The sequence below is a fragment of the Chelmon rostratus genome, chromosome 17 (assembly GCF_017976325.1).
Source record: "Chelmon rostratus isolate fCheRos1 chromosome 17, fCheRos1.pri, whole genome shotgun sequence".
Classification (NCBI taxonomy): Eukaryota; Metazoa; Chordata; class Actinopteri; order Chaetodontiformes; family Chaetodontidae; genus Chelmon; species Chelmon rostratus.
This window is the reverse complement of record NC_055674.1, coordinates 21,411,142-21,436,251: the sequence shown is the minus strand read 5'-3', so window position 1 is coordinate 21,436,251 and position 25,110 is coordinate 21,411,142. Positions and strand designations below refer to the sequence as shown.

Sequence of the window (25,110 nt, the reverse complement as noted above, 5' to 3'; positions counted from 1 at the left end):
ATCTCAGTGCACCATCATGCCAGCATGCTTTACTTCAGGAAAAGGCTTTACTTACAGTGTCACTGCAGGAGTGTTTGGATGACACGTGGAAGTTGATCATATCCTCACCCACAATGATGTATGAAACCCCATAACCATCATCAGCAACCTGACACGACAACAGAGATCATATGAGATCAGTGTTAATGCTTTACACACCACCTACTGTACAAACATACCTGTGTGTGTGTGTGTGTGTGTGTGTGTGTGTTAACAAGTGCACAGTCTTCTGACTATAAAACGCATGCACCCAGTACATTCTTGTCATTCACATTTGCAGTCACAACCAGAGGAAAGTGCGTGTCACTCACAGGTCCGAAGCCTCCGCCCAGCGATATGAAATCGGGGTGGTTCTTCAGGTCAAACAGCTCCATCTGCTGCACTGGGGTCTGACTGGTGGAAAGACGCCAAGGCTCCGACAAAACCTGGAATGTGAGTGGGAAGAGAGAGAGAAAACGAGTGTGGTGAAGCAGATCGTGTGAAGATAAATCTGCCCTACAGGCATCATTCATGGTGAGAGCAGGTAGTAAATCATGCCATGGAACACACACCTCTCCATCAGCTTTTTACCTGTTGGAGGATTTTCATTTTTCATCTCTGCTGATAGATTTACAACGACATCTACAGATGCTCTTACTGATATATGAAAGAGTTTGCAGCTGATATGTTCTTTGGGCAATCAGACTGATTCAACAAGCTGTCATCATATTTCTCTGCATGCTGTTTATGTTACACTTACATTTACACTTGATAACGGTTAATTGAGGGGGCCGATTACATCGCCATCCTTTTGTGATCTCACGCTGACTGACGAGAAAACTAATGACATTTCCACCAGCATCTGTTGGGCTTTATGTTTAGCTTTAATTGGCCAATGTTAGCGTGCTAAGAAGCTAAGATTGTGTTACCTGCTAAACTTCAATATGTTTGCGTTTTGTCTGTGAGAATTTTGCTCAAAGCACCAGTGCGTCAAAATACAGCCTCAGATAGCGAACAGCAATCAGTCTAAAACCTGCCTGTGTGCATATCTAAGGTTTAATATGTAACAGGTATCAGAGGGTTTCATTTGGTCACTTGTTGCTATAACTTCTGGGGAAACACAAAAACACCAGATGACAGGTCAGAGAGTGAGAAAGGAAGCTAATGAACGTCACTAAACCTAATGTGATTTAGACTTTAATACCATACCTTATCCATGAACATGAGTCACATCAGACAGGTTTTCATCATCATCAAACTACCGTGACTCATTCTTATTTTGAATCAGCACTATGGCTGAATAACAGATCAGAAAAAACACTTGTGAAGTGTGTTGTTACTGTTAATCTGCATTTAAGTATTGCTTTGCCACCGTTGTCTCACACACACACACACACACACACACACACACACACACACACATTCTGTATATGAAAAGAGAAAAGACTAAAATAGCAATGTAACATTGAAGCAAGGTAAAAGGCTACCTCTTTGAGGAAGGGTGACTCCACCCCCAAGTATTTGGAGACCACATAGAGGCAGAAGAGGTGTCTGTCAATTCCAGCTCCAGTCATAGCCATTCGATAAAGGTTTTGGTGCCTCTCTGAAGCCAGTCGGAAAAGACGCCTGCATTGTTCCCCTGCCTGTCGAACCAAATCACACTTTCAATGACATCTATGAAACAGAATCAGCTATAAATCATCTCTGAACTGTAAATTCACCAGAAATACACCACAAAACAGTCTAACTATTAGAGAGTCTGAGTAAATATTAGACTTTCATTTTTACTGTGACAAGATGATTTTAGACAGGAGTTTGGACGGTCATTGGGGTCAGCAGGAATTTAAAATTTTCAAGGAATCAAGGAATTTATCAGCACCTCTCCATCCTCTAGAGCTTTGACGAAGGCAGAGCTCTCGTTGGAGCAGGATCGCACAGTCTCTGTGCGGCCCTCCCTGAACAGACGGGTCATTGATGCCTCGTAAGTCAGACAGAAACCACCACGATCCTGGAGGAAGAAGAGAAGGAGCAGGAGGAGTGGAGGGTTGAGAGGAAGATGAGAGAAGATGACAGAGATGTAAACATGTGGTCACTGTTAAAGACACTGTTGAAGATTGCAGAGTTAATAAAAACCATAAAAACTGACCATCTAAGCTAACATTGCTGTCTAACAATGTTGTTTAGTGTCGTTATCAGGCAACGGATACATTAAACCTGTTGTAGTCAGGGTCCATAAGGTCATAAAACAGACACAGAGGTAACAGAGAGAGATGAAACCAGTTTCAAGGTAAGACAAACAAATCAAAGATAGGAAGAAAAAAAAGTTCAATACAAATACCAGCCGAGAGAAGTCACATAAAAGATAAACAGGAAACGCGAGAACAACTTGACCACACAGACCGGTCCAGGAAAGGACATTTAAGGACATGTTTCCAGGCAGATAATCTAACCATCTGTCTGACTAAAAAGCCAGAATCTTAGAGACAGGAAAGTCAATTATGGAATTATGCTGTTGGTCTAAAAACAGGTGATTATGACCAAAGTTACTGTCCTGTGCCTCAATCAATATCTAACTTACTTTACTTGTTAGACTGTCAACAGATTCTTTTTGTCTCCACAACACAGACACAACTTCATGTGCAAAAAATGGGATTTTTCCTGAAGAGGTTTTTCATTTGACATCAATTCAATCTGAGCTTTGATAGCAGAGCTCTTAATCTTAACTCTCAATCTTGATGCACTTCACATTTGCTTCAACGTTGAGCCATGGTGGTTGTTGCTTGGTCTGGACACGGGACTGGACAACACACCAAGCTTATTTAATAACCACAATAACCCTATCAAATTGAAGCAGGAGTTCAGCCAATCAATAAGTTCACAGTGCATGCTCAAAGTCCAGAATCCTTTGCTTGTTACACTGTAACCAGGACAGAAATTATCCAACAAGATTGCAAGCTATATACAGACAGTAAGAAAACAATGTTACAGTTGGTGAGTGCACATGCTGAACAGGTCTTGAAGAAACCTCCACCCAGATTTCTGCCCTGCTGTTGGCTGGATAAGACACAAATAACGCCTATATGACGCATTCTCTTGCACGAACATGAAATGTGTGGAAGAACGTTGAATGAGTTGGATCATATCCACAAAATGATAAATTAGACGGCCTTTGCCAAACACAAAGATGTCCAGTCACTAAAAAATCTTTAGAACTGCTATCAAACTGCTTTTTGTTATGGAGGCACCATTAATAACTCAACCTTTTAATGAGAAACGACATTCACAAGCGTCAGTGTTAAGAGGATGCGAGAACTGTCAACGTCACGTCTGTGTTTTCTTGGCTTGTTAAAGTCAATTTACAGGTTAAGTCAGGCTTGTGTCTACAAGCTGAAGAAATATCTTCATGCATTTGTGTGTTCCTCTAGTCAGCATACAGCTCTGTGCTGCTACAACCATCGCAGATAGACTAAACAATGCAGAGGCCACAAATGGGATCTGGGCTGGTTTGTACGAAGCCGCTCAATCCGAGTAAGATTTTGATCTTTAGTGAGTAAGCTTTTCTTGTCCTTTTTTTAGCCAGGTAGGTCCCATCGAGATACAAGATCTCTTCCTACAGAGTCCTGTTTAAGACGCCAGCATGAGCAGCTTCACATAAAAAAAACTATTTCACATGTTAGAACATGTGCAACACATAAATGGAACACAACAGAAATGGTAAAAGAAGAGGGGCACACGGGCCAGTGTCCATAACACATTTCCACCTAAGTCTGACTACAACAGCAACATGTTTTCCTCAGGACAGTTTGTAAAACTCATTTGAAGGAGTGAGCAGCAGAGGCAGCAGCTATGGCAGCTACACTTGTCATATCCCTCTCTCCATTGCTGGTGTGTGCCTTAACAATTCGGCGACATGGGCTTCCTTTCTATATCCTACTTCAACTTATTTAAGATTTACACCAGCTAGCTGTTGTGGCTGGGTTTTTATGTTTAGCTTGTGCATGTGTGTGTGTGTGCAAATTATCTTATATTATGGTCCTGCAGGACCACTGATGGGATTTTCAGTACTAAAGTACTACAGTACACTAAATGTCTGTCTGTGGACACTCAATAGCATCTCAACTGTGCTAGATGGAGTCATGAAACTTCACAGACATCTAGTTGAGGTCAAAATGAAGGCCAAGTTCAAATATGGTCTGACCCATGAGTACTGAGTACACATATAACAATGTAGTGATGACGACTGAGTACTCATGGGTCAGAATGTCAACATGCTGATGGGGGCTGTGATCCCATCGTAAGATGGCCTCTTATTAATTATATCCCAAATTGCATGTATTTGTATAGTCAACATGAGTGTTGGATAAATACCTTATATCAGCTTTCCCCGTGCATGTTTCAGTACATTGAATGAATGACAGATAGTTGTAATCAGGAATCAGCCATAACACGGAGGCGTGTTATTGCCTGCTTCAGGGAAGGCAGTGTGGGTAGACATGATTGTAGTCCTTATTTTACAACAGGGGTCACTGTAGTCATAATTAGACTTTATTTAAAGTTGCTTTTGGCTTCTTGATATAAAAGTCATGCTTGTTACCACGACTTATTTTACTGATAATTCAGAGTTAGGACCATTCTTAAGACCATTTCTTACAAGTCAACTATCTATATTCATAGATCTTGTACCTCAGTTACACAGGGAATAATGTTTGAATATGTTGGCGCCTGACAAGATTGAGCCAAGTCGTTTCATTTTCACTGCGGCTTTCAGGACAGGCTCATCAGCTCCAGCTAGATATTGTTTTACATACTCATTGCATTTCTTGATTGAAATGCAATGCATAAAGTATACATTTTAGACATTACACCTCTCCAAATCCAATCTGCAATGTGTGTGTTTGGTGTGTGTTACCCTGTAGTAAGCCAGCTGTAAGCTGATCTGTATGAATGCATCGGGGCTGACGCGCAGCTTCTTGATACGTCCTTTTCCAAACTCTCTGAAGGGAAACACGTGGCAGTCCACATCATCTGCCAGCGTCTGGGCAACAGCCAGGGAGCTGCACACCTGAGCTTGGACCTGATAGACAAGACAGACAGACAGACAGACAGAGAAAAAGAGACTTAAATACACAAAAGTGATAATATGACTTTTTAAGGCTAAGAGCCTCTGCCACTATCCAGCTTTGTATTGCCATAGGCCTTAAGCCTCAGGCCGTGTGTGTAAAAGAGTTCAGATTACATTCTCTGTCATAACAGACTGCAATATGTGAAAGATGCTTGAGACTAGCATCAAAGCTCAAAGGCGTAAATACGTTCTAAAGTTTCATATGTGCCTGAAGCATGACTGCCTTGGTTTGTGTGTGGGTCGGTGCTATTGTGACATTTACAACCTCTGGGACAAACCTTTGGACATTAAAAATGCACAGGGCAAATTAATGTACCTTTCAGTAAAGATGCCCTCACAAACTGTGTTCATGAACTGATTGACAGTCGGTCTATAGCTCAACAACTACTGGATCTACTGCCACATATCATTTTGTACATACATTCTACTCCAGAGGTTGAATCCAAATTAATGTGGTGGTGCCCTGACTTCTCCTCTACCACCATCCATGGTAGAGTCTTTAGACTTGGGCTTGTTCCATCCAAGCCCAAGTCTTTAGACAATATGGACATTGAGCGTGCACAGAGGCTTGGTCAATACCAGGAGGGGGGGAAGGCCAAGGAAAATTGTCAAACTTCTTTGCATTAAAGACAGAGAGCTGATTCTTTCTTCTGCCAAGAAATTAAAGGGCACTAAGATCTATATTAACTTACAGGTCTGGTCATTCCACCTGCACAGCAATGACACAAATGTCAGATAGCTGGTTAACATCAATTGATGACTCAATGCTCGTGGGTACAATATTACTTGACTTCAGTGCTGCCTTCGATGTGATCGACCATGACATTTTGATTTCCAAACTTATTAGTTATGGTTTTACTTCCTCTGCCATTAAGTGGTTCACGAGCTACCTGTCTGAGAGGTCGCAAAGAGTTTATTTTAATGGTGCATTATCTTGTAGCAAATCCCTGGACTGCGGAGTCCCCCAAGGAAGCTGCCTAGGACCTCTTTTATTTTCAATTTTTACTAATGATATGCCATATGTACTCAGTAAGGCCACATTGACTATGTTTGCTGATGATTCTACTATTTATTATGCAGCCCCTACATGCTCAGAGCTTAATCAGGTTCTGTCTTGTGAGATCAGCAAATTATATAACTGGATCAAAACAAACAAATACAAATAAACTTAGTCTAAATATATCGAAAACAATGAGTATAATATTTGGTTCTAAGTATCGATTATCAGATAATCCTAAAATGAATATACAAATAAATGTTCAAACTATTCAGCAAGTAAAAAAGGTAAAGCTTCTTGGACTTTGGCTTGATTGCACATTGTCATGGTCTGGTCACATCAACAATGTTGTTGCCAAAATGGGTAGAGCTGTTGCACCATTTCTCAATTCTCAGTTGTTTAGTCGTGTTGTTTGTACATTGGTTTTATGTCATTAGATTACTGTTCAGTTGTATGGTCTGCTGCATCAAACTGTCTGCTAAGGAAATTACAAGTGGCTCAAAACAAGGCTGCAAGACTGGTTCTTGGTTGTTCTTCAAGAACTAGTGTTGCAGAAATGCATGAATGTCTTGCTTGGCTGATGGTCGTGGATAGATTATCTACTAATTTATTAATATACTTTTATAGTATTATTAACACCCAGACTCCTAAATTACTTTACGACAATATAATTTACTGCTCAAATACACATTCACATTACACTAGAGGGGCAAATAGTGGACAGATTACTCTACCCCTCCCTAAGTCTGACTCTATGAAGAGGACTGTATTCTACAGGTCAACTGTGCTTTGGGACAATCTTCCAGTGGTGGTTCGTGAAATTAAGGGAAAAACTGCTTTAAAAAAGCGATTAAGAATGTATATGTTCTCATAAAAGCATCTTGCTTATTTGATTGAGTGAGGTTTGTCATGTGATACATGAAGGGTGTGTTGCTTTTCCTTGTTTTAGTGTTTATATTTTATAATTTTTTAAGTATTTTCAGTGTTCAGTGTTTTTTCTCTTTTAACCGAGATTGTGAGCAATTGATATTGTATTGATAATTATTGTGTTTTGTAAGTATTGTCTGGACCCCAGGAAGACTAGCTGTTGTCTTGGCGTCAGCTAATGGGGATCCTTTTAAATAAACAATAAACAATAAACCAGCATGAGGTTGAAATTTGTGGCACTGAGTGAATGTCTGCTACTACATCTATCAGATGGATTGGCATTAAATTCCCATAGGCATGTCAGCATTGTGACTGCGGGCATGTTAGCATGCTGAATTTTGATGGGAGTTCAGAAGCCATTTAATTGTTAGCCAAGCAGAGAAAATTCAGAGAACTTTTGCTGCCTTTTTTGGGATTATCATCAGCAATCTTAAAATGCTTTCAAACTGCCGATTTCTACAGTCGGTATGAAAGAGGACGTCTTGATGGACTGCCGAGCGCCAAGCAAATGCAGAACCAGAATATTAATTTTTTTAATACAAATTTTTGAATCTTTTAAAACTTTTTTCAGTAAAATTTGACTTTTGGACTTGAGAACTCTCAACGATGTGAAAAACTGGATCACACGAGCCAGAAACAATCCCACACAGCCACTACCAGAATGTAATTCCACAAATAGCATAATGCTAGTTGTATTAGCAAAGCAACTGGGGCATGACAGAGCAAGCAACAGCATGAATAGATATGTTAAAAAAACAAACAAAAAAGCTGCACAGCATTCCAGTGTTGATTTAGAATTCAAAAGAACTACCACAGGCCTACTCCTTGTCTAGTATCACTGACATTTCTGTAAAAGAAGATTAATTCATGCTTCATTTCTTCCTTTTTCAAATCGTCCACATATCTGACCTCTTAATTACCCCTGTGCAATTTGCACTTGCACTTCAGAGCCAGGGAGTTCAATTAAAAACTGACCTTACCACAAATCATGTGACCCTTTGTGAGGGTAAATCAGTCAGTTATTATGTTTATTATGATGTTTTGGTTTTTTTAATGATCCTCTCTTAAATGCGCAGGCAGTAACAGAAGCACAAGTCACTGCTTATGTACATAGTGTGACGAATGGCAGCCAATTCACACTTCTAGGTTGCTGTGTGTGGTTGAAAAATACTGTAACACACATGTCTCCAGACAGAATTGGTCAGAAATGTGACACTGATTTATGTTTTGAGCTGCACCCCAAATTCTGGTTAAATCTGCCCACAAATCATGACACACACATTCATAGAGTATAATACTTTGATTTCTTTGCTGTATGTATATTTTGACTGGAGCATTTAGCTCAGAGCATACACAAGAAACACTTCTTTTTTCGGGATGCTGTGATCAAGGAATGAAAGTGAGGAGAGGAAATAGTAAAAGAAAACAGGAAAAGTAGTTTTAGAGAGCACCTTTCAACAGCTCTTTGGGATTGGTTGGGTTTACTGCACACCCTGATATGAGACCTGGTAAGTCAAATGTTGCACGTAGAAAAAGAGCTGGGTGTAAACACCCATTCACATTTCCTGAGAGTCTGATAAGGGCAGAGGGGAATGCCAATATAAACAGGGGAGGGGAGCCTATTGTTCTCTCGCACACACTCTCTGAGCTTTCTGCTTTCAGGCAGATGTGCGCATGCGTGTGTGTTTGTGTTAACCTAACAAACTAGATAATCATTTTAATTATTTATTAAGATATCAGATTTATTACTCCATACAACATTAATAATAATTGACCTACAGGTGCAGTGCACAAACACAAAACACAGGGATTTTTTTTTTTAAATCTGACAACACATTACTAAAACACACCCACAGTAGAAATGTGAGCCAGAGTCCAGTGCTTTCAGTGAACCTTCTTTGATACACACAGTCAAGTTTGATATCTTATCATTCACATATCCTGTACAGGTCTTATGCTTAGATGTGAAGCAACTCATGGACAGAGAAAGTGACTCACTCGCTCAATAAATCTCTGTTCATTGTGCTCTGATGAGTAAGATAAGATAACATAGTTGCCTCTGTGCGGTTGGAAAGGCTAAGCTAGAGTGAGCATATGAAAACATTATCATTGATAATTTTAGATTTCTTACAGCTCATACACAGACACTCATTTAGTGACCATTTACCACAATTCACAGTTAATTATTGCTTTAAAGCATTAAAGATTTCCCCATGGTAATAACTGCTGATTCATTAAATCGTTCTATCGAGGGAAGCACTGAAGCACGCTGAATTCAGCAGAAGACTTGAGAAAAACATTAAAATATCAGTTGGAATTATTTGGCACACTTGAACGTGCAGAGGCCAGAAAGGATTGTTGTGTTGTAGATACACATGGAAAATAAATTCATGCCTGAATGACTTCACACATACTTCAAGTCATGCTTACTTCTCATTGGTATTCTTTTAGCCAGGAGAAAAATCCATTCCACTGTCCACGTTTTGAACAAAATGTGACTTCAAACAAATGACAATTTTCAGTATGAAACTAAGAATAAAACTACATTTAACATTCTATCCCACATTAACACTGAATACCTCCTACCTCCCAAACACACATAAACACATTGTGACTATTTCAGTTCCTGTTACATGATTCCGTGGACAGACAGCAGTGAATGGACGACAAATCAAAGAGAAACTAGTCATATACAGGTTTTATGGGTCTCTCAGGCCTGATTCCTTTTTCGTTTGCCTTTTCAGTAGGTGCAGGTAATAAACTGACAGTCAGATAGACAGCCAGCTCAGAGAGAGAGTGTGGGGAAAATCCCTGCCTCTCCTCTCAGCAGTTTTCTGAATAGCTGAACAGCCCGCATGCTGCAGCAGTGACTACAAGGGGACTTTCGCCATGGGAAACCACCTCGGGTCCCAAGTCACGTTCACGTCTGTTTCCTTATTTTGCATCACCGATTGATATTTAGATTAACTAACACTCTCACTGAAGGGCAGACACTCCTGCTTCCCTGTTTCAATTGAAAAATAAAAGTCTTCATTGTTTGCACAGGAAATAGCTTAAAGCTTTCATCACTCTTTCAATCATGTGACCCATAAAATCTCCCACTTGTGTTAAGCTATTGTTGATAAAGTCTGTATAGCTTTGGCTCTAAACTGGTGTTTCCTGCTGGGACTATCAATCTATAATCATACTCACTGATATTCTGGTGTACATGGTTAAGGCCGAGTATCATGTTACTCTTGCATATTACGCTTTGCTGCTACTAGACACACCACTATGTCACTACTGTCACTTTGCTTGAGATGATATGACTCACATTAGTTCAAATGCAACACAAGTTGTGGGTACTGTATGTGTACTACCATTGTCTAATACCTATGGAATTCTGACTTTAATTGCACTGTGTAGTTTCTTATTTTATTATTATTTTATATACCTTTTAAATATTTATTTGCTAAGTTCTGTATTTTATTTAACTTTCCTCTTATCTTATACTCCCTTCTTATTTTCCCTTTCTCTTAACATACTGTAACCTTTCCATCTTGGTTAAGTGACTGTGGCTGACTCTTCCTCTGCTATGAAATCTTGCACTACAAAAAAAAAAAATGTTCCCAGCGTGCCAAAAGACAATCAAACCATGGACAACTTGGCTGACTTTCCTCAGGACCACCACCACTTTCCTCAGGACCACCACTGTTGGTACCTGCTGTCATGATAAGGTTATGTTTACCAAGAAAACTCTACCTTATGTTTCCTCTGGACATTCCAGAAATTCTGGCTTTAATGAACTAGAAAAGAACATACTGTACAAGACTAAAATACTAAAAGTAAAAGATCAGAACCCATGATTTTCAACAGAAAAAAAAGAAGACACTACTTTTTCATTGTTATGTTTGTCGTGAGCTACTATCTTACATTTAGGAGAAACTTCCAGAATGTTGTACTGGGTTACACTGGGCCCATTGTCCCAGTCTGAAACTCCTAATGCTTTTTAGAAATGCAACAATCAGAAGTGTTCATCAACTATGCTGAGGGTGATGCAAACTTTCCCAACTACTAAGCCATCGAGGTACTGCACAAATGTATTTACATGACCAAAACTGTTATAAGACAATGAGTTACGTAACATTAATGATAGCTCAGTAGCAATTTCAGATTTTAAAAAAATGATAAAATGAAGAACAGAAAGGGAAGTAAAAGGTAAAATACTTGTAGCTTATATAGGAAATTCAGATTACTCCCAGATGAGGGGTGGGACCACCACAAAGACATGCATGAGAGAGTCACATGTGGCTCAAAAGCATTTAGATTAATGGGTAGAAAACAGTGCAAACACTGTTCAGTACACGTAGAGATAAATATGGGTACTGTGGTGACGTCCTTTATTTGGTGCTATGTCAAATGGAAATGTGAGTGTATAATCAGTGTTTTAACTTGCTCTCACATGAGTCAATTTTGTATTTGTACACTACTTGCTTAGTTATCAGCATCCTGAAAGCATAAAAGTAGTTTCACGAACACATAGTTCAAATCCAGTGACAACTGTTGCAGTTTCAGACCGGGCTACATGAGCTGGTCCAAAATGAAAGTACTTTATGTACAGTGAGCCACAAGGTAAGCCACCCAGGTAACATGGCATAAATAAATGAAATGGAGCCATGATAAATATCATTAGTCATGTGCTTTTCCTGCTCACAGCAGACATATCAATAAGTTCTACAATCACTGATATATTACTCTAAATGAAGTTAAACTTGAAAGGATAAGCAGGAATATATCTAAAGTGATATATAAAATAGAATGATTTGACTGATTTCGACAGGTGCATCTTTAACTTTGTGGAGTTTTAAGAATTGGCAGTCATGGGTTGTCAGAAAGGTCTAATACGTGGGACTGCATGCACAATTTCCTCACAAAGAGGAACATCATTAGATGTAACTGTAGATATGGGTCCGTCTAGGCCTGAGTGCACAGTGGTGATAACTGAGTAAGTGAAACAGAGTGTTTCAACAGACGTACACAGACCCACAGATGTTGCAGGGTGTACATACCTCTGACGGAATGTCCCACATTAGCCTCTGGGGTCGTGGCAGTGAGCGGTCAACCTCGCCTTTACAGTGTCCGTCCTCGGTGTAGCCAAGCTGGAAGGCATCAGTGGCCAGGGCGTACTGGAGGAGGGAAGAGATATGCTCATGTTCCACCCATTCATTTCTAGAGCTCTTATTTGTTTTCTCTTTTATACAGAGAATCAAAAAGGTCACAGTGGTAATCTGTTCATTAACTACCTTTTCATTCCCTCTGACTCACAGAGCTCTAAAAATAGCACAAAGCTAGGAAGCAGGGATGTACACAGACCACGCTGCCTGTTTCTGGCAACATGATCTCAATTTCTTTTTGCATCCTCCTTCTCTAAATAGAGCCATTTCTCCGAAAAGGGGGACTTATGAGAAACAGACTGCAGTGGATTAATACTGGTAAGCAGGAATTCACACTTATGGGACAAAATCCTATGAAAACACGCATGCACGCACGCACACACACACAAACACACACACAGTTTCTATCACTTTGTGGGACATTACATAGACTTACATTCATTTTCTGGAGACTTACCCTAAACATAACCAAAACCACTACTTGCCTAACCCTAACCCTAACCCAAGTCTTCACCATAAAATTTAATGATTTACATTATGGGGACTTGTCCCACAGGAAAGGTGAGTCCCCACAATGTGACTGTGTAAACGGTTTTATGTTCTCACAACATCAGTAATACATGGCCACACACACACACACACACACCTCCCATAGGTGAGCCACTGTCGGTGCGTCAGCCCAGGAGTGCTCTGCATTCAGTCCACTCTTCCCATTCTTGTAGATCACAATGGAAAAGGATTTGTCAAACCACCTGAGGGACAAGACATGAAAGGGAGGAAATGGCAAGAGAAAGAGAAACAGCTCAGAATCTAGGAAATGAATTATGATTTTTTTATTTGCAGTACATATTCACTCACACTCTTGGTGTATTTGGAAAAATGAACAAAATGTCCTGAATAAAATCTAAAACCGCTACAAACACAGAGGGGATATGCAGTGCTTCCTGTAGGCAGAGCCTTGCACATCAGCTACAGTGGATTCCAACAATTCCTTTTTTAACAAGACTCTGCAGCCATGCTAGCATCTCTGTGAGGCTCTACTGAGCAGTGCTTTTAACTAAACGAATCAGCATGCTAGCATGCTCTCAATGACACAGTGGTTTCACCTCATCTTACAGCTTCCTCCCGTTCACAACTCTGCACTGGTGTTTAAAGGGAATCTTGCCAAAATTACTTCAGTGGTGATTCTGCCAGTGTGGGTACCATTATGTTTTTCTGACTTGTTTTATGGGCTCACAAGATTGAAAATAAAATATTAAAAAAAAATCTTTTTTCATTGTCTGGGACGGTTGTGAGAACATTTAACAGGTAGAGTATGAGATAAGGTACGCCACCTTTCTGCCAACAGTTTAATTAGTGTTTAAGTTTTTAAGGCGTTGCAGACTGATTACTGGGGACTCTGGATCAGTTCAGAAGAAGTACAGCTCAGGATTGGAGGCTGATATTTTGGGATTCAGAAGCAGCAGAAAAGCACAAAGTACAGTACGAGAGAACTAGTATCTCTGGTTGGGACCATCTTTCCCCCGTGTCCTCCTCACCTATCATAGCATTTGCCATGGAGCAGGGACTTGGCGTAGCGGTCCAGGTTTCCTGCCGGGTCCTCTCCCCTCATGCCTTGTTCTTCATCATCCAAGGTTACGAAGAAGGCTGCCCTCTCGATGGCATCCAGTGATCGCTTGTTGATGCCGGAGCTGAAGTACTGCTTCCTCATCTGAGACCAAGGAATCCTGGAACGGGGTGACACACAGGAACACACTTCAGACTCATGATAAATATTATTTTATAACTTCTATTCTAACACATCCACACACAGATGTGTAGTGCTGTAACAGCACAGGCTGCAGAAAGAATCTCAAAAGCACAAAAAAAATCATGAAAGAGGAAACTGCAGATGTCCTTTTAAGACTAAGATGATGATATGATTAAGAACTCAGCATCTAAGATGTATTTGGGGTTACTTCAACAACAAGCTGGATATGTGGAAGTAAAATAATGGGTTGTCATTATACTTAGGTCTATAGATTCTCTTACTCTATTCTTTGTCACAGTGACTTGGAAAAGAGGCCCAACTGAAACTGCACTGATTGCCATGAGGTTTTGCACAGACATTCATGATCCCCAGAGGATTATCCCACTGACTTCAGTGATTCCAACTTTTCCTCTGGAGCCACCTAGTGGCTGCAGATTCTTAAGGTACAGACAGACAGAATCTGGCGAGGACGTCACTGTTGACGGAAGACTGGCTGACAAAGCAAAATACCATTTCCCCTTTTTCCAAGAGATGTCAAGGGATGTTCCCTAAAAATTACAACACCCAGCTGTCATCCTACCCTGTCTGGCCTTCGTTCTAAACCTTTATCCAAAACAAAGAGCGTGATGAGCACTAATGTTAAGGCATCAACAGTTGAAGCCAAATGTTTTAACAAATGATATAATAAGGACTTCAACCTTTTCTAATCTGAAAATGAAAGTCCTCTTCTTACATTCATTAAGAGTAGTACGAGACCACTCTGATGGACCCCGGGGAGAGTAGACTGTTGCCTTATTAGCCGCTAATGGGGCCTTTATAAAATCTGACTGCTGTAGCCAATAAGATAATCTTCCATTACTGAAATGTGCTTGTGTGTAATGTGATCTATGCAAAGTGGTGTTTGTGATTAGAGAAAGTTATGAAGTAGGAGTGGAGTACAAAGAACATCCCAACTTCTTAAATACTCAAGGGTCCTCTGAAATGTACACAAACACCAATTCACACAGTCATCTCTCAAGCAGCCAAGTGAGCAACGTTTACGACAAGACGACACAGATTATGTCACTCATGCTGCAATTAGATCTTGTACACAAACATAGATTACAACATGCCATGTGTATCCTGCTAAGAGAGACACACATTTAAATATGCATCATACAGACAACTACTGCTCCTACCTGTCTCCAGCTGTGAGTGCTCCCAGTTTTTCCTCTCCAGGCTGTGGGGGTGAAGGGTCATCTAAGATCCTCTGGATCTGGTACTCAATCTCTCTGGGACACAGGAGGCGGCCTGCACGGTACACCCACAGGCGGAAATAGCGCCCTTTGTGATACACTGCCACAAACTCACTGTCCTCCCAGTGCTGGAGCACATCTGTGGAGGAAGAGAGGATTATTCTTGATTATTCTCACTGGCTCAACTCAATAAAAAAACACATGTTACTGAAGCTTGCCAGTCCAGTGAATAAACACTAGATGGATATTTTTTCGTGCTCTATATCTGCTATTTATGTGTTTGTCTTGTTTTTTGGGTTCTAATTCATTTCTACTTTATAAATACACATTTCATCTCAATGTAAAATGAGCATCAGCTTGCTATGCTGTTTGTGTGTGTGTATGTGTGTGTGTTACCTGTCTCGACTCCTGGCATGCGTGTTGTGTTGAACATCCTCTCACACTGAGCGGCACACAGAGGGATGACGGTGCCTGGAACACGACTCTGACACACACACAGACATGTCCATCATTAACTCATTGTTTAATTAACATTCTCTCAGTTTAATGCCAGTTTCACTCAGTGATGCTCGTGCATGTTTTTGTCATTTCTTCTTTTGATGGATGACTCACTGATGTTCATAACATTTTGAATAATTGTTCAGCCCTAATTGAATAGTGTTGAGATATTTTAATCTGAACCAAAGTGATGAACAAAGCCACTGATGATGACAGACTGACATTGCCATCCACAAAGCTGTGCTACTAGCATGGCCAATAATTCATGATGGTATCATGAAAATGATGTTGACACTTCAGAGAGAGCAAGCTCTGCAAATACCTCGACAACACTTTTGTTTTTGCTCCCACTTTGGACAAGTTGAAAAAAATGCCTCTGTGAGCACAAATGGATGATTTCTCTTAAATTTTGAGCAAAAACGTGTTAGAGTTTGTGTTATGCCGGGATCAGACTACACAATATTTTTGTCTTTGGTCACCGCGTCAGATCTAACAATCACAGTGCCATAAACTCTTGCTGTGTCTTCATCGGTCGACTGGCAAGACTACACATATGACCCTGACCAATCACAGCACGTCTTCAAGATCATGCGAGTTCAGACGTCATCGGGGAGGCAGGTGAAGCAACTGTCAATCAAACTGACAGAGGCATTGTGTATGATGCTGGGGGTCTTGTGTACCAAATAAATAAATAAATAAATAATCCATTATTGATACATCTACTGGGTTGCATCTGGATAACACCTAGGACAGCTACGAGTTTCACATATAATAATTTTACTTCCATAGTTATTTATTCTACAGGTAGCAGGCGTGGCTGCATCAAACAGGCTATTTTAATGTTAAGCTGGTATCAACCACATGCTACTGGAGTAATGATAGCCATATTCCCGCAGTTAGGACCGGGGTTAATGTTATGACAGCCCATGGCTGATGAAGTGCTTCTGCTATTTCTATTTTGAGTCAGTCATGGTTCTCACTCGAGGAAACATCAAACAGGCAGGAGTACTGTTCCCACAGCTCAATGATTAACATGTCATGGGAGATGTCATACTATGCCTGTGAAGAAAAGAATATTCTGCCATGCTACACTTTTCGTCAGGGTGTCGTGAGGCTTCGCAGACGCTACACGACAGGTCATTTAGCATGTCACACTAAACTATCCACTCCCAGTTGTCGTTCAGGATCAGCAATGATGCTGGTAATTCCTCGGCCACGACGAATCGTCTCAAAATGAGGCTAGATTCATGTAGTCTGATCCTGGCATAAGTGAGCACTTCTCCTTTGTAAAGATAATCCATCCACCTGACAGGTATGGAATATCAAGCTGCTGATTAAAAATCACATTAATTTCCTGGAGACTACCACAACCTAATTTATACATTTACGTTACGGTTGTTGTAATTTATCTACATAAATCAAATACACATTTACAGGCCAATAACGTAAGCTGCACATGAACCCATTGAGTGTGTACGTATGTGGCCTTACTGGATTGAGTTCCTCCCGGTTGACCTTGCGGCGGTAGAGCAGCAGGGCAGTAATGGTGTTGCCTGCTCTGGCTGCCTGCACCGGGGTCGGGGTCACATATAGAAAGTCCTAGAAAGCATGTACATGGGACATTAAAATGAAAAAAAAAAAAAGACTTAAGATGTCTGCTTTTGAAGACGTAAAAACAAACAGAGGACAATTAAATGTAGGAAAGATGTTAGCAAGAATGGTAAAGGTAAAGGAAGATAATGAAAAAAGCTTCCATCAACTTTGGCTAAACTTAATCTTAAAATATGCAAAAAGATAAAACACACATGGCCCAGTATTTTTCTAAACTGTACTGTGAAAGGTAGCTGCTTACCATGCCATAGTAGTTACTGTTGACCATTATGGGCCCTCGGCTCCTCAAGTAGATGTATTCCTCCCACCAGTCGCTCACCTGAAACCAAAACAAGACAGGTTGTACTTTTGTCCATACGAAATAAAGAGGACAAATCAAAACTGTGTACTTCCTGTACACCTTTATTTTGACTTTGTTTGTGTTTAAAATAGAAACATGAACATGCCACAGCTTACTGCTTTAAAGTCACTTTTAAAGTTGGGAGGTGTGCATTAGCATGTGTGGGCCTCTTTTTGAAGTCTGTGACCAGTAACAAAAACATGCAACAACGCTTTGAAGTGCAGGACTACATTAAAGGGTCTGGTTTCAGTTATACCACAAAGCGAAAAAGGAGAAACCATTAAATGCAGGAAAAACTTTAATATGCTCAATATGTGCATAAATCAAGTAGGCGACCAGCATGAACAATGCTGGCAGCCCATGCCTTGAGGTCTTAAATACCTGCATTTGTGATCATGTTGAGCACATTAAATACTGATACTTATCTGAATTGAACACTGATTACTGACCCATTTGGGAAACCTACTTTTCAACAGTGTTAGAGTTAGAAATAGCATTATTTCACAATGGCATCAAAAAGTTTGTATTTACCTTTATTTAAATAATCATTGATTTAATGCTAGCTTAGTGATGCTCTTTGAACACACCATTTCAAGGCCACTATAATGACATGAGCTAAGCGGTACTATGTAGGGTAGATTGTGGAGGACTCTGCAGAGCAAGAGGCTCAAAGCATTCTATTCAAACAGGAAAGTGCAGAAATACAGTTAAAATATAGTTAGTAGTACAACAACACAGTTATACTGTAGTCATTTGTCAGAAAACATCAACAACTGTTGCATTGCAGACAGACAATGTAAAAGAGCCTCTGTGCACAAGGTGGTGTGCAAAACTGTGCAAGCTCTCCCTGCTGCCATTGATATAAATGGGGGAGGCAAAATAACACAAACGCCTGTGAGTGTCACGCAATAAATAACAAAAACACAAAGTGCATCCTCCAAAATGATCATATAGTTAAATCAATGCCTCTCTAACACAGTGTAAACATTTGATTTGGAAAACGTAACAAGTGTGGTGTTAAATCATTTCAAATGTTAAATCACCTAGTATATAAAATGTCAAAAAATAGTGAATCAACCTCGCACACTCCCAAAGATTCTATTCACAGTCCAAATCCAAAGATATTTAAATTCTATAACAAGAAACAAAAAGAAGCAGGAAAATATCCACATTTCAGAAGCTGGAGCTGCAGCTGGAGAATTTGTACCATTTTGCTGAAAGAATTACTGGAACGGTTAGTCGACTTTTCAAAACAGTTTCAAATTTGCGTGCAACTGGGTACACTTACATAGTTGGTGGCCCACAGAGCTTTGAGTCTCAGGTAACGTTGCAGGCGGTTTCCCAGGTTAGACTCGAAGTGACTGGCCAGTTCGGTCATTCTTTTAAACTCTGGATCAGTCAACAGAGGGCGCACTGACTTCAGGTACTGAGACGGAGAGAAAACAGAGCATCAGTCAAAATCTGCGTCTGTGGGCATTAGATGATTAGCAATTCCTGTTCTGCTGTTTGTTCTCCATATAGATTATTTACACCCAGTATACACATAAACACTGTATGTGAAGATAATGTGTGTGCACTCACCCTGCTCACTGTGTCCTTGATGGAAGGAACAGGCAGGTGAGGTAGAGAGGTTTGGTAACTGTACAGCAGAGGCTTCCTGCTTGATAATAACCTCAGCAGAGTCTGAGAAAAACAAAGGATGACAGATATTTGTGACACTTTAAAGATAAGATGAGACTTTATTTATCCAATGCCAGGGGAATCCACCTGTTATAGCAGCAGAATGAAAAACTGGAGAGGTAGAAAAACAAGTACAACAAAAGGAACAAAAGATACAAAATAAAATAGACTATAGAAGGCTATGTACATTATACAGAAAGAGTATAAAAATAAATATTGGCCAAAATATGGTGTCTACACACACTCGCATTGCACAGGATATTTTATATAACTAACTCATACTAATATACTTAGTTATTTTATCTTATTGATTTTAAATATAAAATAAATTCAACACAATTTAGTGGGATTATAATTTCAACAAAAATGGTCTTTAAACTGTAATCCTTTACATGGTGTTAGATTGAAAAACAAGCTGTTACAACTACCACGAAACAAAATTAAATTTGATTTTGTGTCTATGGCCCAAAGCGACTTCTGCAGAGCGGCCACTGGAGGGAGCTGTGATAGCGAGGCTTACCACCCAGACTTTAGTGACGTTGGAAACTCGGCCGTGCTGCTCAAACATCCATTGGTGGTAGGAGAGCAGCAGCTTGAGGCAGAATCTGAGCGCGAGGATGAGGGAGAGCCACAGCAGAGTGCTGAAGACCAGCGCAGACACCATGGTCTGACCCTGGGTACTGAGGGAGACATGGAGACTGGAGACAGGGAGGGGGAAAGAACAATGACTGGCTGTGAACATACAACAGTGTGTCTGACGGTGATAAAAAGCTCAATTCAGCACTTCTTAGGGTTTCAATTTTAATTTTTAATGTTACCTGGAACCAAATAAATAAACACACAAAACACAACGCAAGATGTCATGGCACGTGTTAGAGTGGCCTTTCATTGTGACCTGGCAAGGCACACCTGTGTAATCATCGTGCTTTCAATCTGAATATTGACATGCCATGCCTGTCACGTGTGGATTATCTTGGCAAAGGCTCACTAACAGGATTTTAACATATTTGTGAACTAATTTGAGAGAAGCTCTTTGTGTGCTCAGAGAAAGTCTTAAGTCTTTTATTTCAATTCATGAAAAAGTGTTGTGTTCATATTTTTCTTCAGTGTAGATTCAGGAACAGGAAGTGAATTTGAAATAATTTTTTTCTGAAGCACACAAAGCACGAAAAAAAACAGAAATAAAAATGTTGAAAAAAATATAATTTTATGTGGAATAAATAAAATGAGGCACATATAATAAAAAGATAATATGAATATAAAAGGCATGAGTGTAATAAACAGAAAATCATACTGTATGCAGTGAAATCAAGGAAAACGTGACTCTCCATTATAAGGTATGCACATATGTGCTTCTGATTGACTGAGAGGTGACTGTTTTGTTTTTGGGAAACACTATTCCACTGTTGTGGAACAGGGACACTAAACTGCTGGTAACCACAGCGGCAACACTTTTGCTTTGCATTACCCATTGACTCATTGGTGAAGGGGACATGACCCATGGCTTAGACAGGCACTTTCAAAAATGGAAGACGATTAAACAGTCTATTTTTATCCTGCAGTAAGTGGCAATGGTATAAGTGCTCTATAATGCACTGCACAAACAGAAGCCCCCATGGTGGTTTCAATGCCCTAATATTGATATGGACCAGAACTAGTTGCCAGGCTGCTGCTACTCAGACTGGCCTTCAAACTGGAGCTGTCATTTTCAGCTGGCAGTGTTCTCAAGTAGCAACGTGACTCAAAGGAAATGCCACCGTTTACAGCCTCCATCACCTCCATTAGCTCGGTAGAATGTGGCAGGTGTGTGTGTATTTCTTTGTGTGTCTGCATATGAGGTAGGCAATGAGTCAGCAATGTTGTAAACATCTAAAGCCACAGTTTGCGAGTAGACAGGGTAGTAAGTAGGGCAGAGTTCAAGTGAAGGCACCACACCCACATATACTATAATGTTTTTTTGGATCAGCCTCCATCACCTAACTAAACTTTAAAGTAGAGCTGTGACTTTCAGCCAGCATCACCTCTAAGTATTGCTCAACAAATACCGGATTCTCAATATTTGATCATGATGTATGAGACAATCGTAATTTTTTTAATCATTGCGAATCCCTTCCATATTAATCTTCGATGCTAAGAGGGGCTTTCCAGTGGACAATTTCTCGTTACTTAACTGACGACACAAATCAGGCTGCTGTTTTATCAGTTTAACTCTAGTTTCAGGTATTACACAAACATTCTTTTAAACATTTGAACTAGTAATTGCTTTGCTTTGCTAATTTGGACAGCAGCAATGTGAGGATGCTGTATGTAAAAAAATTATATTAATGTTTCCCGGTTATCTCCATCATCCAACCACAGCATCGTAGCTTTTGAATGTCAGATGTGGCATCATAAATGTAAAAATGTTTTGAGAGTGTAAGCAGACAGTTTGTGGGGTTTAAATAAATATACTCAAACTCTCATATGGGAGTCTTCTTTTCTATCTATTCACAGAAAAAACAACATCATTCTTTAAGGAGAAGTTAGAAGTTAACACATGGCAAGGCCAAGATGCTGCTGTAGAGATTATAACTGACTGTGGATGGCTCTCAATAAAATGACATTCAAGTCATGGATCAGCAACTTCAAGCCGAAAGCAAAGCTGTGTGTGTCTGTGTACCTCAGTGGCAGGTGTTGCTGTATCTTGGTGATGAGCCCCATGCTGGGATCCGAATGCATATACATGGTGGCCAGGATCGCTATGACAACAAAGAGCCAGGAGGAAGGGCTGGCAGGGTACACTCCCTTTATCACGCTGTTCTGTTACCACAGAAGAAGAAACAGCAGGTATTGTGATTAGTGAAACTTTCCCCCTCTTTTACACTGGGTCACTGAAAACAGAGGCTCCAACACAGCTACAGTACGCAGTGTGCAGTCTATAAATCATGTCGTCGTCAAAACGGCTGTGGCAAAAATGCATGTCTGTACATGTTAGGAAAGGCTCACCATTCCTCACTTATACCGATGGGAATTCACACCCTGTAATAAGGCCTTCAGTTACCCCTGCAACAAATTACATCCCCCCCAGTTTATAGTTGATAAACACAAAAACAATATATTTAATGTTTGACCTCATCAACACTGATTTTTATACATATATGCTCATTCTGAATTCTGTTTACAAAGTCCATTGTGGCTAAGCTAGAGATGCATGACAGACACGATTGGGTTTGGGACTGGTTAAATATACTGTATCGGCTGTCAGCAATTGGCGGAGTCAATTGCCAGTTGTTTATTTTTTTTGGACTGACTTTTGTTGTTTTATTTTTCAACATTAATGAATAACGGCTGAGCCAGCCACAGACTCTCATTCTGCAAGCTTACCCAGTCACACAAAAACGCCAGCAACAGCAGAGAGAGGCAGCGGGGATGTAGTGGCAGAATGTTTTCACATCTAACTCGTGAATTAAGGTTTTTATTTAGCAGCAGTTGCCAATTGTTTGGCAGACAGTAGCCAGTAGGAAAATTTTAACATATCGCCCAAAGAAAAAATGTATGACACATTTTTCACGTGTCCAGTTACCCATGACAACAACAACAAGAAAGACACAAAAACAAAGACCAAACTATCACAGACAGCTGATTTTTTCAGATGGATTTGTCCTGCCTTGTCTGGGCACCATGACTCAGGATAACCCACACCTGCCCTCAATGCGCTGACTGGCTCAGCTCAATTAGCATCTAATTTAAAGACATTTACACTTTAAAGTGGTTAAATTAAACAGATATTGAAATGCCAAGATGTTTAGCTGAAGTTAGTTTTGAACGATATGTAAAATATGAGGACAAAGACGGCACATTTTCACACGTGCACGCACACAGACAAACACAGGGATTAGCCATCATCCTCACCCTCATGCGGCTGACTCGTTTCTTCCACGATCGTACTCCAGACAGGTAGATCTGGTTCAGGGCCTGATAGGACAGTTGCAGGTCTATCCCCTCTGGCGTTATGGTGAACTGGAACGCCACCGCCTGGTGGGCCTCCGCCATCACTATGGAAACACAAATGAAAAAAAATGTTAACACCAATATCACTCCTTGTATTAGTTAATCATGAATCATTTATCAGGGTTAAGAGAGTAATGTATAAATAAAATTCATCATTGCAAATCTATTGTTGATTTTCAAAAATCAAGTCTGTTTTTTGCCATTTTATGTGTGTTCTTCTTGAACCAGATGGCTAGAAAATGTTCATTACCTTGTTGGGACTGTGGCATTTGTTTGTTTATGGCATGAACTTTACACAGCAGCTGGTTTTATAAGCCAGCAGACACCAGTGTTTGCTCTCTCTTGTATAAACGCTCTGTGCGACAATACTTGAGTAATTTAATGTGTCAGTGGAATGTTGTTGTCTCACTGAGTCCTGCTGCAGCAACCAAGAATACGGAGTACAGAACTGCACACAGCATGCTCTCCTGTTGAGGGAGGAGATACTGTGTGAAGCCCTCTGTTATACAGTAGCTTTAATTGGTAAACATACAACTTCAACTAAGCGCTGAAAGACAAATTTGCACTAACTTTGTAACCTGGTTATACACACAAAATATTAAACGCTGAGGTGCACTGTACCTGGAAAAACCACCACATAGAGCACTGAGTATTGGCAATGTAGTCTATAAAAAAACAGCCATTATGTCTACACTGCTATATAAACACGTCTGTTTGTTGTTGATTGACCGTTGGTTCATCAAGGTTGCCATGCCAAATTGCTGCATTTTATTGTCCAAGTGACTGTGATTGTTATATAAGGGGAGTGAATGCAGTGTGCAGAGGTAATGATCAAACTAATGGGATGCCATTTCTCTTTGTGGCAGGCTTGATTTAGGTTATGGATGTAAAAATACTGACTGTTCCGCTCAGGAAAACAGAGTGCTGTATGGCATGCAGTTAATACAGAGTGTTTACTGTCCTGGTACCTAGTCTGGCCAGTCAGACTATTCTCTTTTTTTAAACGCTGCACTGTGTAAATGTGCACCTACTTTATGAGCCTACCTACAGGTTCATACAAGTTACACCGTCAACAGGCCAGCAGACTGTCATCAGTTCTGTTCATGTAAAGCTGTGTGAAAAATAACCTCAACTAAAAACATTTTGTGAAAAATACAATACATTTCAAAAGCCATTGAAGCCATTCTTAGTGTCCCAGCAGTCGTAAATATTTTCTTCCAAGTCGTCATTTCTACAACACACAACATCCACATTTTCCAAAGCAGTGCTTGAGGAGCAGTTGCCCCTGAAGGCAAGCTATGAACAGGCTTTTTTTCATAAAAACATGTCACATGTACAAACAATAACAATAAGGATGGCTGAATTCCATTTCGCTGCTTCAGTTTCAGGCTCCTGGCATTGTTCGTGCTGGCTCACTGACTGCTGTGAGACAGAGAGCGAAACACTAAAACCTATGCACAGAATGTCATCAATTAACATTCCTTGAGCTACAGCTCACCCTTAAGCAGGGCATGTTAACAGACTAGTGTGCACGGGAAAAGCAGGATGTGAACTGATGACGGATGATGTTTGAAATCCATCAAAAGCGAGTTCAACGTTTAAGACCTGTGTGTATGACTTTATTCCTCTGTCTTCATCTTTATCTTAGGGGTTGTCACACTTGCTGATGATTGGACACTTTCCTCCAGACCCAGCCTATTGTACTCAGACAACAAAGATGGCAAACGTCATTCCAAATCCCAGTCTAAAACATCCATTCACAAGCCTATAGATGACATCGCATGAACAT

At 40.3% G+C, this 25,110-nt stretch overlaps 1 protein-coding gene across 1 annotated transcript in view; it reads right to left on the bottom strand.

Annotated features, from left to right (window-relative positions):
* The window catches only part of cpt1a2b (carnitine palmitoyltransferase 1A2b), a 33,315-nt gene that overhangs the window by 4,824 nt on the left and 3,381 nt on the right, over nucleotides 1–25,110 (bottom strand). Inside the window, exons 2-18 of the mRNA XM_041957905.1 lie at nucleotides 23,223–23,365; nucleotides 21,991–22,130; nucleotides 19,852–20,029; nucleotides 19,233–19,334; nucleotides 18,940–19,077; nucleotides 17,553–17,630; nucleotides 17,192–17,299; nucleotides 15,599–15,686; nucleotides 15,146–15,341; nucleotides 13,756–13,944; nucleotides 12,864–12,969; nucleotides 12,113–12,229; nucleotides 4,928–5,092; nucleotides 1,898–2,026; nucleotides 1,506–1,661; nucleotides 351–464; nucleotides 56–148 (exon numbers count right to left, since the gene is read on the bottom strand). Of these exons, the coding sequence (XP_041813839.1) occupies nucleotides 56–148; nucleotides 351–464; nucleotides 1,506–1,661; nucleotides 1,898–2,026; nucleotides 4,928–5,092; nucleotides 12,113–12,229; nucleotides 12,864–12,969; nucleotides 13,756–13,944; nucleotides 15,146–15,341; nucleotides 15,599–15,686; nucleotides 17,192–17,299; nucleotides 17,553–17,630; nucleotides 18,940–19,077; nucleotides 19,233–19,334; nucleotides 19,852–20,029; nucleotides 21,991–22,130; nucleotides 23,223–23,363 (2,238 nt within the window). The 5' untranslated portion in view covers nucleotides 23,364–23,365. The remainder of the gene's footprint in view (nucleotides 1–55; nucleotides 149–350; nucleotides 465–1,505; nucleotides 1,662–1,897; nucleotides 2,027–4,927; nucleotides 5,093–12,112; nucleotides 12,230–12,863; nucleotides 12,970–13,755; nucleotides 13,945–15,145; nucleotides 15,342–15,598; nucleotides 15,687–17,191; nucleotides 17,300–17,552; nucleotides 17,631–18,939; nucleotides 19,078–19,232; nucleotides 19,335–19,851; nucleotides 20,030–21,990; nucleotides 22,131–23,222; nucleotides 23,366–25,110) is intronic.